The 14,621-nt window shown below is 47.9% G+C and overlaps 1 protein-coding gene across 1 annotated transcript in view; it reads right to left on the bottom strand.

Moving 5' to 3' along the window:
* Window positions 1-14,621, bottom strand: part of top1b (DNA topoisomerase Ib) — a 139,001-nt gene that overhangs the window by 82,759 nt on the left and 41,621 nt on the right. Inside the window, exon 4 of the mRNA XM_072515146.1 lies at window positions 1,249-1,375. Within this exon, the coding sequence (XP_072371247.1) occupies window positions 1,249-1,375 (127 nt within the window). The remainder of the gene's footprint in view (window positions 1-1,248; window positions 1,376-14,621) is intronic.

The raw sequence follows: 14,621 nt of genomic DNA, 5'->3' as shown, positions 1-14,621 counted from the left end.
GTCCTGTGTGGGCACACGTCTGAGAGCACTGGTGGCAGCACCGCTGCCGCTCCCGCCGACGAGGTACACGGGTACGGTGGTGGCGGCGACTTTGAAAATTTGGGGGCAGTGGAGACGCCACAGGGGTGAGGTAGAGGCTTCGGTTTGGTCCCCGATCCGAGAACCATCAGTTCGTCCTGGGGAGAATGGATGGAGGGTTCCTGAGCTGGCACAGGGGCAGGAATTAGAAGGATGGGGGACCTGTTTTTAGGTGGGACGTTTGCGAGGCTTGGGGCACTGGAGGAAAAATTTGGGCTCCCCCCCCCGGGAAATGCCTTCAGGTACATGCAGGTAAGGGCGTTTTGTAAGACGGCAGATGAGGGAGTTCCCGCTGCTTCCAGCACGTAGGATCCAGGATAGGGTGCTCTCGGGGGTGTGGGTTGGAGAGGGCAGGGTCTCGGCGATCTACCAGGAGATGCAGGAGGAGGAGACCTCAGTGGAGGAGCTAAAGGGTAAATAGGAGGAGGAGCTTGGGGAGGAGTTAGACGAGGGTGCATGGGCAGACGCACTGGGTAGGGTTAATTCTTCCTCCTCTTGCGCCAGGCTTATCCTGATGCAATTTAAGGTTCTTCACAGAGCCCATATGACAGGGGCAAGGCTGAGCAGGTTCTTTGGGGTGGAAGACAGGCGTGTTAGGTGCTCGGGGAGCCCAGCAAATCACGCCCATATGTTCTGGGCGTGCCCGGCGCTGGATGGAATCTGGAGGGGCATTGCGAGGACGGTGTCCAAGGTGGTGAACACCCGGGTTAAGCCGAGCTAGGGGTTAGCACTATTTGGGGTATCGGACGAGCCGGGAGTGCACGAGGCGAGAGGCCGGTATTCTGGCCTTTGCGCCCCTGGTAGCCTGCCGGAGGATTCTGCTACAGTGGAAAGATGCAAGGCCACCCAAGCGTGGAAGCCTGGATCAGCGACATGGCAGGATTCATGAAATTGGAGGGGGTAAAATTTGCCTTGAGTGGGTCTGTGCAAGGGTTCTTCAGGCGGTGGCAACCGTTCCTAGACTTTCTAGTGGAGCGTTAGGGGGTGGTCAGCAGCAGCTGCAACCGGGGGGGGGGAGGGGGAAGAGAGAATTGCAGTGGACCCGCTACCAAAACTATTATGGACGGATATGTCTGTGACAGGAAGATTGACGAGTTTACCCTCAATGAAATGTCTGTAGATTGAAAAAAATGATAATTGGCTAATGATCAGCTAACTCAACTCCAATACCTTTTCCTCCTTCCTTTTCTCCTTGTCCTTATGTTTGTGTTTGTCAGAGCTCCCATCTCTGTGCTTTACTTTGTCTTTCTCCCTTTCTTTATCTTTGTGTTTCTTCTCCGATGAATCTTTGTGCTCACTGAAACAAAAAAAAAAAAGAATGTGACATTGGGATACAAAACCAAAACTGCAGGTTTACATGTTGTACAAGGTACATTGTTTCTGCCAACTTTCTCCCCTCCTTCCCCAATTGCACCCACAAGTTCTTTATTGATTGCCCAAATAATCAATGAAGTTGTCAAGTTAGTAGATAATGCAGGATTTATCCAACAAAGCCTGGCGTTTTAGATATACTAAATACAAACACTTGGGCAATTTTAATCTAATGCAGAAGTCAGCAAATGGACATGATTGTGGCAACGGCTGGTATCACATAATTGCCAGATTTTACTTTCTGTTGAAGTCAAGGGTAAACATGCATTCCATCCCTTTCTTACGTTTTCCCACCAAGCCAGTTGGATAAGTTTAACCTATGAACAATGATTATTTCATAATGGCAGTGTTGCTTATTTACCATTTGCCACTCTGCCCCAGTTACCTCCATAGTGTACAAGGACCAACAATTATGTACTTGTAATCGGCATAGTTTTGGTCGCCCAAGAAAACGCACCAAGAATCACAACTGCAGGGCAGCATGGTGGCGCAGTGGATAGCATTGCTGCCTCACGGCGCTGAGATCCCAGGTTTGATTCCGGCTCTGGGTCACTGTCCTTGTGGAGTTTGCACAGTCTCCCCGTGTTTGCGTGGGTTTTACTCCACAACCTAAAGATCTGCAGGGTAGGTGGATTGGCCATGCTAAATTGCCCCTTAATTGGAAAAAAAATGAATTGAGTACTCTAAATTTATTTCTAAAAAAACAAGTGTACATCACCTGGCAGAACCTCAATTAAGAAAGACTTCTATGAGCAGAAGTTGGCTCCGATTTCAATGGTGATTCAGAGTGACAAAGATCATGCATTGCAGAAATCAATGATTAGATAGAAAGCCACATACCTAAACTTGACAATGACACAAAGATGGGCAGCATTGTGATCAGTATAGATGGAAGCATAAAATACAAAGAGATGGACAGATTAACTGAATGGGTAAAAATTTGGCAGATAGTCATAGAGGTTTACAGCATGGAAACAGGCCCAAATTGTCCATGCCACCCAGTTTTTAACCACTAAGCTAGTCCCAATTGACCACATTTGGCCCATATCCCTCTATACACATAACTATCTAAATGCTTTTTAAAACACAATTGTACCCGCCTCTACTACTGTCTCTGGCAGCTCGTTCTAGACACTCATCACCCAGTATGTGAAAGAATTGCCCCTCTGGACCCTTTTGTATCACCCTTCTCACCTTAAACCTATGCTCTCTAGTTTTCGACTAGACGTAGGAAATTAATACAAGATTATCCATCTTGGATCCAAAAATGGTCGAATAGGGTACTTTCTAAATGGTGAAAAGAAATAGTCCAAAAGAGGTCCAGGTACATAGATCTTCAAAATGCCATTACAATTGTGTCTGCTATGGCTCAGCTGTTAGAACTTCACCTGAATCACAAAGTTCCAGGTTCAAGCCCCGACTCAGAACAAAAGCCTATGCCAATGGTCCAGTGGAGCATTAACAGAAAGCTGCACTGTTGACCGTGACATCTTTTGAATGATCACTAAACAGAGGACCCATCTGCCTACTCAGGGGAGTGCAAGACATCCCATAACACGATTTCAAAGAAGAGCAAGGAAATTATCCCATGTGTCCTGGCCAATATTAATTGAATTGGCTGCCAGATCGCTATATTTCAGAAGCATTCATTTAGCTGTAAAGTGCTTTGAGACAAATGGTGGTTATGAAAGGTGCTATATCAATAAAAGTCTCTCTTATTATAAAAAAACACCATTAACAAGTATGCGATCGGGACTGCCGCGACCGATCACTCCTCGACCCTGCCGACACCTGTCCGCGGGTCACTGTCCAGTTAGAAAACCCTGGGCTTGGGGAATATTGCCAGGTCTCTGCTAGTACTAGCGTGTCTTTCTGCAGGAGGCGCACCTCCTCGTGAAGGACCAGGTTAGGTTAAGGAATGGGTAGGTCGGGCAGGTTTTCCCCTCGGGGTTTCATTCGAAATCAAAGGGTGTAGCGATTTTAATGAGCAAAAAAAACCAATGGGATTTGAGAGTGCGAAGGTGGTGAGCGATCCGGGTGAGATATGTGATTGTGAGTATGGCATTGGAAGGGGTGCCAGTGGTGTTTTTAAACCTGTATGCCCCAAACTGGGATGATGTGGGTTTTGAGTGGGTTGCTGGCAGTGATCCCTGATTTGGACACGCACCACTTGTTCATGGCTGGAGATTTTAACTGTGTCCTAGAGCCAAGGCTGGATAGGTCAAGCCCCAGGTCCATGGGTAGGGTACAAATGGCAAGGGAGCTGGGTGGGTTTATGGAGAGGATGGGTATGGTGGATCCATGGCACTTTCAGAGCCCAGGGGAAAGGGAGTATTCATTCTTTTCACAAGTCTATGAGGTGCACTCGAGGATCGATTACTTCGTAGTGAGTCGGGAGATTTTGATTGGGGTGGAAGTATGCGGGGATAGTTATCCCGGACCATGCGCCCCACTGGCTGGAGATTCAGTTTAGATGGGACGAGAGCAGAGGCCGGGGTGGAAGTTGGCGGATGGAGGTTTTTGTGGTACGGTGCGGGCAGCGATTAAGGAGTATGTGCAGTTGAAGGAGAATGGGGAGGTGTAAGCGGCCATTTTATGTGAAGCACTGAAGGCAGTGGTCTGGGGGAAAATTATTTTGTTTAAGGCTTGTGCGGGTAGGAAAAGGAGGGCGGAAAATGACCGTCTAGTGAGCGAGATAGTGGATGTGGACAGGGAGTATTCAAGGGTGCCCACCGTGGAGGGATTGGCGAGGAGGAAAAAGTTGCAGGGGCAGCTTGACAGGTTGACAACAGGGTGGGCGGTAGGGCAACTGCACAGGGCAAGAGGGGTGCAATACGAGTATGGGGAGAAGGCGAGCCGCATGCTGGCGCACCAGCTGCGGAGGCAGGCCGCGTCCATGGAAGTTCTGCACTGTAAATTCAATGATAATCTATGATTAATCTAGGACAAAGGTTCGACACAACATCGTGGGCCGAAGGGCCTGTTCTGTGCTGTATTTTCTATGTTCTATGTTCTATTGAAGAGACGGACTGAGGATGTGGAGCCGGGGAAGATAAATGAGGCATTTAGGGAGTACTACCAAGGACTGAGCGAGGCGGACCCAGGGGGGAAAAAGAGGGGGACATGGGGCAGTTTCAGGGCGAGCTGGAAATTCCCCAGGTGGAGAAAGCAAAGAGACAGGCATTGGAGGAACCCCTGGGTCTGAGGGGGGTGCTGGATAGTATCAGGGGTAAGAAGTCGAGGAAGGCCCCAGGGCCGGATGGGTACCAGGCGGGATTTCATAATGAATTTGCGAGGGACCTGGCACCATATCGGTTGGGGGGGGTGGTGGTGGTTTAGTCAAGCGCTGGAGAAGGGGGAGCTGCTGGAGATGATGATGCAGGCAGTAATCACGCTAATCCCGAAAAAGTGGAGTGACCCAGTAGGAATGTGGGTCGTATAGGCTCATATCACTATTTAACATGGATGTGAAAGTATTGGCGAAGTTGTCGGCGGGGAGGATGGAGGATTGTGTCCCAGGGTGGTTGCAGAAGATCAAACAGGCTTCATGAAGGGCAGGCAGCTAGTGAGTAATAAGACAGCTATTGAATGTGGTGATGAATCCGTCAAGAGCTCTGGTACCGGAGTTGGTGGCGTCCATGGACGTGAAGGCATTTGATCGGGTGGAGTGGCTGTACTTGTTCAAGGTTTTGGGAAGGTTTGGGATTGGGCTGAGATTTGTGGCATGGGTGCGGTTGATGTATGTGGCACCAAGAGCGAGTGCGAGGACAAATAATATGAGTTTGTGAAGCTTTGGCTTACACAGGGGTACGAGGCAGGGATGCCCTCTGTCGCAATTGCTGTTTACACTGGCCATAGAGCCTTGGCGATTGCTCTTAAGGAGTCGGCAGAGTGGCAGGAGATTATGAGAGGACAGAGGGAGCATTGGGTGTTGCTCTATGCCGATGACCTGTTGCTGTATGTTTCGGATCGGCTGGAGCATTGGAAGGATTATGGGCCTGCTGGGAAGTTTGGAGGGTTCTCGGCGTACAAACGGAATGAAGGGAAAAGCGAGGTTTTCTTGGTGAATAAGCTGGGACAGCGGGCTAATTTAGAGGGGGATGCCATTTACGGTAGCGAGGGATGCCATTTACGGTAGCGAGGGATAGGTTTAGGTACTTGGGGATTCAGGTAGTGAGGGAATGGCTGGGATGCCATAAGTGGAACTTAACGATGCTGGTGGAGGAAGCCAGGGGGCATTTCAGGAGGTGGGATACACTGCAGTTGACATTGGTGGGGAGGATCCAAGTGGTGAAAATGAATATCCTTCCAAGGTTCTTGTTTATTTTTCAGGTTCTTCCGATCTTGAGACCAAAGGTCTTTTTTCGGATATTGGACACCGTCATTTCGAGCTTTGTATGGGAGCGGAATGTGTCACGCATCGGGAAGACCCTGCTACAGAGGCAGAGGGGGGTAGGGTTGCCGTTGCCGAGTCTGCTTCTTTATTATTGGATAGTGAATGTGGATACGGTGCGGCGATGGTGGGAAGGAGAATGGGTTAGGATGGAGGAGAAATCTTGTAAGGGGTCCAGTTTGAGGGCTATGGTGATGGCAGCATTGCAGGAGAGGGTAGAGCTGCCAAGGGAGAGCGGGTTCAGGTACCTGCAGATTAAAGACTTTGTGCGAAAGGTCTGGAGGGGGTTCCCTAGGTTGCCAGGGAACCCTGCTGAAGCGACTGCTGCTTCCGGACGTGGAAGGAGAGGGAAGAATTGGGGATCTATACAAGGAGCTGGGGAAGCAGGGAGGCGAGCGGGTAGTGACAATCAAGGAGAAATGGGATGGGGTAATCAATTGGGGAGTATGGAGTGAGGCACTGCGTAGGGTAAACGAGCCCTCCTCCTGTGCAAGGATGAGTGTGATACAGTTTAAGGTCATTCACAGGGTAAATATTATTCAGGCGAGAACGAGTGACTTCTTCCAGGGGGTAGCAGATGAGTGCGAGAGGTATGGGCGGGGGCCAGCGAATCATGCGCACATGTTTTGGGATTGGGAAGATTCTGGACGGGAGTTTTCGCAGTCCTCATCACGATAGTGGGGGAAGTGGTGAACCCGAACTCTTTAGTGGCGATATTTGGGGTATCAAGAGGAACTGGAGCTCATGAAGAGGAGGAAGGCAGATGTAGCGGCATTCGCCTCTCTGAATGCACGGTGGGAAATTTTATTGGACTGGCGGTCGGCATTGCCAGGGTGGGTGACCTGCACGACTTTCTGCGGTTGGAGAAGATAAAGTACGAGTTAAGGGGCTCTGTAGAGGGGTTTGAGAAAAGGTGCGGGATGTATGTCATAGAATGTACAGTGCAGGAGGCCATTCGGCCCATAGAATCTGCACTGGCCCTTGGAAAGAGCACCCCACCCAAACCCACACTTCCAACCTATCCCCATAATCCAGTAACCCCACCTAACCATTTTTTTGGACACTAAGGGCAATTTAGCATCGCCAATCCACCTAACCTACACATCTTTGGACTGTGGGAGGAAACCGGGGCACCCGGAGGAAACCCACGCAGACATGGGGAGAACATGCAGACTCCGCACAGAGTGACCCATGCCGGTAATCGAACCTGGGACCCTGTAGCTGTGAAGCAACGGTGCTAACCACTGTGCTACCGTGACCGTTTTTGAAGAGCTGTTCGTTGCCGGGGGTGGATATATGATTGTACACTGTATAGTTAATTGCTGGGAAGTATCCTTCCTGGGTTGTTTATTTGTTGTAGCCTGTTTTGATACATGTTCGTAATAAAATAGATCTTTGTAAAAAAGATCTCGGCAAGTACAAGCATACACAGTATTTTCAGTTCCCCCTGTTTCTGCAATTCTGGAGCAATTGCAAACTATACTTAAAAACTACTTTTTTTCCTGAATGGCTCAGAATTGTATAGGCTGGGATAACACTTCACACCATTACTCAAAGATGGAGTGAAAACCCCATTAGTGTAATTAATATGCAACCAAATTTATGAGAGACGCTGAGTGGGTGCTGAAAAGACATACTGGGACAGGTTGGAGGTAAATGGGTTACCGATGGTGGGATAGTAGGTGATGCGACGAGGAAAGATGCAAAAGAGAGAAACTATCTCCTGCACATTCAGTATTCCTTGATTCTCTGCCCTCGTTTCAGGCAAAGAAACATGATCTAATTTGAAATGGTGGTCATTCATCAACACCACTATGAACCGCTCTTACTCGAGATCATTGTTGCGACATCGTGCGACAATCACCAGGCAGGAATGTTCCCTTCCAGTCGGGGAACACTTCAGCAGTCAAGGGCATTCAGCCTCTGATCTCCGGGTAAGCGTTCTCCAAGGCGGCCTTCAGGACGCGCAACAACGCAGAATCGCCGAGCAGAAGCTTATAGCCAAGTTCCGCACACGAGTGCGGCCTCAACTGGGACCTGGGATTCATGTCGCATTACATTCATCCCCCACCATCTGGCCTGCGAAATCCTACCAACTGTCCTGGCTAGATACAATTCACACCTCTTTAACCTGGGGTTACCCCATCTCTGGATCTGTAAAGATTTAATCACCTGCTAATGGTCGCATTCCAAGCATTGTCTGGCATCTTTGAATCTGTCCACATATGTTTCTGGAACATACCTCTTCAATCACCTGAGGAAGGAGCAGCGCTCCGAAAGCTAGTGACATCGAAACAAACCTGTTGGACTTTAACCTGGTGTTGTAAAACTTCTTATTGTTGATTTAGTTCAGTTAAAGCAGAGGAAGTGGTCGAGCAAGAGAACCGTGGTTTAATAAAGCAGTCGAAACACTTGCCAAGAGGAAGGAGGCTTATATAAAGATGAGACATGAAGGTTCAGTTAGGGCGCTCGAGAGTTACAAATTAGCTAGGAAGGACCTAAAGAGAGCTAAGAAGAGCCAGGAGGGGACACGAGTAGTCTTTGGCAGGTAGGATCAAGGATAACCCAAAAGCTTTCTATAGATATGTCAGGAATAAAAGAATGACTACGGTAAGAGTAGGGCCAGTCAAGGACAGTAGTGGGAAGTTGTGCGTGGAGTCCGAAGAGATAGGAGAGGTGCTAAATGAATATTTTTAGTCAGTATTCACACAGGAAAAAGACAATGTTGTCGAGGAGAATACGGAGATTCAGGCTACTAGACTAGAAGGGCTTGAGGTTCATAAGGAGGAGGTGTTAGCAATTCTGGAAAGTGTGAAAACAGATAAGTCCCCTGGGCCGGATTTATCCTAGGATTCTCTAGGAAGCTAGGGAGGAGATTGCTGAGCCTTTGGCTTTGATCTTTGTCTACAGGAATAGTGTCAGAAGACAAATGTTGTCCCCTTGTTCAAGAAGGGGAGTAGAGAGAACCCCGGTAACTATAGACCAGTGAGCCTTACTTCTGTTTGGGCAAAATCTTGGAAAGGTTTACAAGAGATAGGATGTATAATCATCTGGAAAGGAATAATTTGATGAGAGATAGTCAACACGATTTTGTGAAGGGTAGGTCGTGCCTCACAAACCTTGAGTTCTTTGAGAAGGTGACCAAACAGGTGGATGAGGGTAAAGCAGTTGATGTGGTGTATATGGATTTCAGTAAAGCGTTTGATAAGGTTCCCGATGGTAGGCTACTGCAGAAAATACGGAGGCATGGGATTCAGGGTGATTTAGCAGTTTGGATCAGAAATTGGCTAGCTGGAAGATGACAAAGGGTGGTGGTTGATGGGAAATGTTCAGACTGGAGTCCAGTTACTAGTGGTGTACCACAAGGATCTGTTTTGAGGGCCACTGCTGTTTGTCATTTTTATAAATGACCTGGAGGAGGGCGTAGAAGGATGGGTGAGTAAATTTGCAGATGACACTAAAGTCGGCGGAGTTGTGGACAGTGTGGAAAGAAGTTATAAATTACAGAGGGACATAGATAAGCTGCAGCGCTGGGCTGAGAGGTGGCAAATAGAGTTTAATGCAGAAAAGTGTCAGGTGATTCATTTTGGAAGGAATAACAGGAAGACAGAGTACTGGGCTAATGGTAAGATTCTTGGCAGCGTGGATGAGCAGAGAGATCTCGGTGTCCATGTACATAGATCCCTGAAAGTTGCCACCCAGGTTGAGAGGGTTGTTAAGGTGTACGGTGTGTTAGCTTTTATTGGTAGAGGGATTGAGTTTCGGAGCCATGAGGTCATGTTGCAGCTGTACAAAACTCTGGTGCGGCCGCATTTGGAGTATTGTGTGCAATTCTGGTCGCCGCATTATAGGAAAGATGTGGAAGCATTGGAAAGGGTGCAGAGGAGATTTACCAGAATGTTGCCTGGTATGGAGGGAAGATCTTATGAGGAAAGGCTTAGGGACTTGAGGCTGTTTTCGTTAGAGAGATTAAGGTTAAGAGGTGACTTAATTGGGGCATAAGATGATCAGAGGATTGGATAGGGTGGACAGCGAGAGCCTTTTTCCTCAGATGGTGATGGCTAGCACGAGGGGTCATAGCTTTAAATTGAGGGGAGATAGGACAGGTGTCAGAGGTAGGTTCTTTACTCAAGAGAGTAGCAAGGGCGTGGAATGCCCTGCCTGCAACAGTAGTAGACTCGCCAACACTAAGGTCATTCAAATGGTCATTGGATAGACATATGGACGATAAGGGAATAGTGTAGATGGGCTTTAGATTGGTTTCACAGGTCGGCGCAACATCGAGGACCGAAGGGTCTGTACTGCGCTGTAATATTCTATGTTCTATTAAACCACCCCTTTTACTGATAATGCATGCTACTCCAGCTAGTGCATGATGCAAAACGTTTTTCACAAGTCAATGGCCTCACTGACAAGTGCCTCAATTTAAAATTTTCCCTAAACATTTCCCTTACTAAAATAATCAGGAACACTTCAAAAGGGGATTGCACAATGAACTACAGCACAAGACAAAAGTGGTTGCAACATCTGATGTTGGCATTCTTTCTGAACCAGTCAGAAAGCCATTAACACACTCAGAACCCAAACAGAAAAGTAGAGGGCAAGCTGCCATGCTAGCTTTGCCCTGAGAAAAGGTGCCCTCAGCTTTTCAGCACAGCCTCAGACGTGGTGCCATTATTCCTATTTCATTTCAAATGCAGCTAAGATTTTTCCTTGCCAGCAGACTACTCGGTGTTGCCAGTTCGGTCAGCCTATTCCAACAGTCCATCAAGTTCTAAAAACAGTGTTTCATTGACAAACAAAGAACAAAGAAATGTACAGCACAGGAACAGGCTCTTCGGCCCTCCAAGCCCGTGCCGACCATGCTGCCCGACTAAACTACAATCTTCTACACTTCCTGGGTCCGTATCCCTCTATTCCCATCCTATTCATGTATTTGTCAAGATGCCCCTTAAATGTCACTATCGTCCCTGCTTCCACCACCTCCTCCGGTAGCGAGTTCCAGGCACCCACTACCCTCTGCGTAAAAAAACTTGCCTCGTACATCTACTCTAAACCTTGCCCCTCTCACCTTAAACCTATGCCCCCTAGTAATTGACCCCTCTACCCTGGGGAAAAGCCTCTGACTATCCACTCTGTCTATGCCCCTCATAATTTTGTATACCTCTATCAGGTCTCCCCTCAACCTCCTTCGTTCCAGTGAGAACAAACCGAGTTTATTCAACCGCTCCTCATAGCTAATGCCCTCCCTACCAGGCAACATTCTGGTAAATCTCTTCTGCACCCTCTCTAAAGCCTCCACATCCTTCTGGTAGTGTGGCGACCAGAATTGAACACTATACTCCAAGTGTGGCCTAACTAAGGTTCTATACAGCTGCAACATGACTTGCCAATTCTTATACTCAATGCCCCTGCCAATGAAGGCAAGCATGCCCTATGCCTTCTTGACTACCTTCGCCACCTGTGTTGCCTCTTTCAATGTGGACCTGTACTCCTAGATCTCTTTGACTTTCAATACTCTTGAGAGTTCTACCATTCACCGTATATTCCCTACCTGCATTAGACCTTCCAAAATGCATTACCTCACATTTGTCCGGATTAAACTCCATCTGCCATCTCTCCGCCCAAGTCTCCAAACAATCTAAATCCTGCTGTATCTTCCGACAGTCCTCATCGCTATCCGCAATTCCACCAACCTTTGTGTCGTCTGCAAACTTACTAATCAGACCAGTTACATTTTCCTCCAAATCATTTATATATACTACAAAGAGCAAAGGTCCCAGCACTGATCCCTGTGGAACACCACTGGTCACAGCCCTCCAATTAGAAAAGCATCCTTCCATTGCTACTCTCTGCCTTCTATGGCCTAGCCAGTTCTGTATCCACCTTGCCAGCTCACCCCTGATCCCGTGTGACTTCACCTTTTGTACTAGTCTACCATGAGGGACCTTGTCAAAGGCCTTACTGAAGTCCATATAGACAACATCCACTGCCCTACCTGCATCAATCATCTTAGTGACCTCCTCGAAAAACTCTATCAAGTTAGTGAGACACGACCTCCCCTTCACAAAACCGTGCTGCCTCTCACTAATACGTTCATTTGCTTCCAAATGGGAGTAGATCCTGTCTCGAAGAATTCTCTCCAGTAATTTCCCTACCACTGAAGTAAGGCTCACCGGCCTGTAGTTCCCGGGATTATCCTTGCTACCCTTCTTAAACAGAGGAACAACATTGGCTATTCTCCAGTCCTCCGGGACATCCCTGAAGACAGCGAGGATCCAAAGGTTTCTGTCAAGGCCTCAGCAATTCCCTCTCCAGCCTCCTTCAGTATTCTGGGGTAGATCCCATCAGGCCCTGGGGACTTATCTACCTTAATATTTTTTAAGACACCCAACACCTCTTCTTTTTGGATCTCAATGTGACCCAGGCTATCTACACACCCTTCTCCAGACTCAACATCTACCAATTTCTTCTCTTTGGTGAATACTGATGCAAAGTATTCATTTAGTACCTCGCCCATTTCCTCTGGCTCCACACATAGATTCCCTTGCCTATCCTTCAGTGGGCCAACCCTTTCCCTGGCTACCCTTTTGCTTTTTATGTACGTGTAAAAACCTTGGGATTTTCCTTAACCCTATTTGCCAATGACTTTTCGTGACCCCTTCTAGCCCTCCTGACTCCTTGCTTAAGTTCCTTCCTACTTTCCTTATATTCCACGCAGGCTTCGTCTGTTCCCAGCCTTTTAGCCCTGACAAATGCCTCCTTTTTCTTTTTGACGAGGCCTACAATATCTCTCGTCATCCAAGGTTCCCGAAAATTGCCGTATTTATCCTTCTTCCTCACAGGAACATGCCGGTCCTGAATTCCTTTCAACTGCCACTTGAAAGCCTCCCACATGTCAGATGTTGATTTGCCCTCAAACATCCGCCCCCAATCTATGTTCTTCAGTTCCCGCCTAATATTGTTATAATTAGCCTTCCCCCAATTTAGCACATTCATCCTAGGACCACTCTTATCCTTGTCCACCAGTACTTTAAAACTTACTGAATTGTGGTCACTGTTACTGAAATGCTCCCCTACTGAAACATCTACCACCTGGCCGGGCTCATTTCCCAATACCAGGTCCAGTACTGCCCCTTCCCTAGTTGGACTGTCTACATATTGTTTTAAGAAGCCCTCCTGGATGCTCCTTACAAACTCCGCCCCGTCTAAGCCCCTGGCACTAAGTGAGTCCCAGTCAATATTGGGGAAGTTGAAGTCTCCCATCACCACAACCCTGTTGTTTTTACTCTTTTCCAAAATCTGTCTACCTATCTGCTCCTCTATCTCCCGCTGGCTGTTGGGAGGCCTGTAGTAAACCCCCAACATTGTGACTGCACCCTTCTTATTCCAGATCTCTACCCATATAGCCTCACTGCCCTCTCGCAGTACAGCTGTGATAGTCTCCCGAACCAGTAGCGCAACTCCTTTTACATCCCCCTCTAGCCCGCCTGAAACATCTAAATCCTGGAACGTTTAGCTGCCAATCCTGCCCTTCCCTCAACCAGGTCTCTGTAATGGCAACAACATCATAGTTCCAAGTACTAATCCAAGCTCTAAGTTCATCTGCCTTACCCATAATACTTCTTGCATTAAAACATACGCACTTCAGGCCACCAGACCCGCTGTGTTCAGCAACTTCTCCCTGTCTGCTCTGCCTCAGAGCCACACTGTCCCTATTCCCTAGTTCTCCCTCAATGCTCTCACCTTCTGACCTATTGCTCCCGTGCCCACCCCCCTGCCACACTAGTTTAAACCCTCCCGTGTGACACTAGCAAACTTCGCGGCCAGGATATTTATGCCTCTCCGGTTTAGATGCAACCCGTCCTTCTTATACAGGTCACACCTGCCCCGGAAACCCTCCCTCCTACACCAGCTGTTTAGCCACGTGTTTAGCTGCTCTATCTTCCTCTTTCTAGCCTCACTGGCACGTGGCACAGGGAGTAATCCCGAGATTACAACCCTCGAGGTCCTGTCTTTTAACTTTCTGCCTAGCTCCCTGAACTCCTGCTGCAGGACCTCATGCCCCTTCCTGCCTATGTCGTTAGTACCAATATGTACAACGACCTCTGCCTGTTTGCCCTCCTTGAAACCTCTGCCTGTTTGCCCTCTTGTCGAACAGACATTCGATCATCCTCCCAGAATCCACATGGCTATCCTCGCAGACTGCAGCAGTTTGTCCATCAAGCCTAGATTCTGGAATAGCACTGGTTAGCTCCAGAAACCTTAATAAGACTGCAATGAGAAAACTGTTCAACTGATAAAACCTGGCCCCTATGCAACTAACACTCCCATTTGACAACATATGCAATCTGTCCAACCATAATGGTCTTACCTTCAGTATTTTAACAGTAAGTTAATTCATATTATCTACATGAATAAAAAATTGGGGTATCCTTCTAAGTTTACATTTTGCTAACTTATATTCATTTCTTCTGATTCGGATGGTCCAGTAGCAAAATCAGGCCGAATGGCCTCCTTCTGCACTGTAGAGATTCTATGACAAATATTTTGATCACTAGGGTTCGATGGTCCTGCTTGGGTTGGTGGGATGGTCCACTTATAAGAAAACGGGATAAGTACATAGAAGTATCAGTTTCAGCTGTGGCTCCCTGGCAGCACTTTACATCGCTAGAGTTGCAAGGTTCAAGACATATGCATACAAAAAAAATATCAAGATTGACACTCTAGTGCAGTACTGAGGGAGTGCTACACTGTCCGAGGTGCCGTCTTTTGGATG

The sequence above is a fragment of the Scyliorhinus torazame genome, chromosome 8 (assembly GCF_047496885.1).
Source record: "Scyliorhinus torazame isolate Kashiwa2021f chromosome 8, sScyTor2.1, whole genome shotgun sequence".
NCBI lineage: Eukaryota > Metazoa > Chordata > Chondrichthyes > Carcharhiniformes > Scyliorhinidae > Scyliorhinus > Scyliorhinus torazame.
Note: the sequence above shows the minus strand (reverse complement) of the source record. Positions and strands in the feature narration are given on the sequence as shown.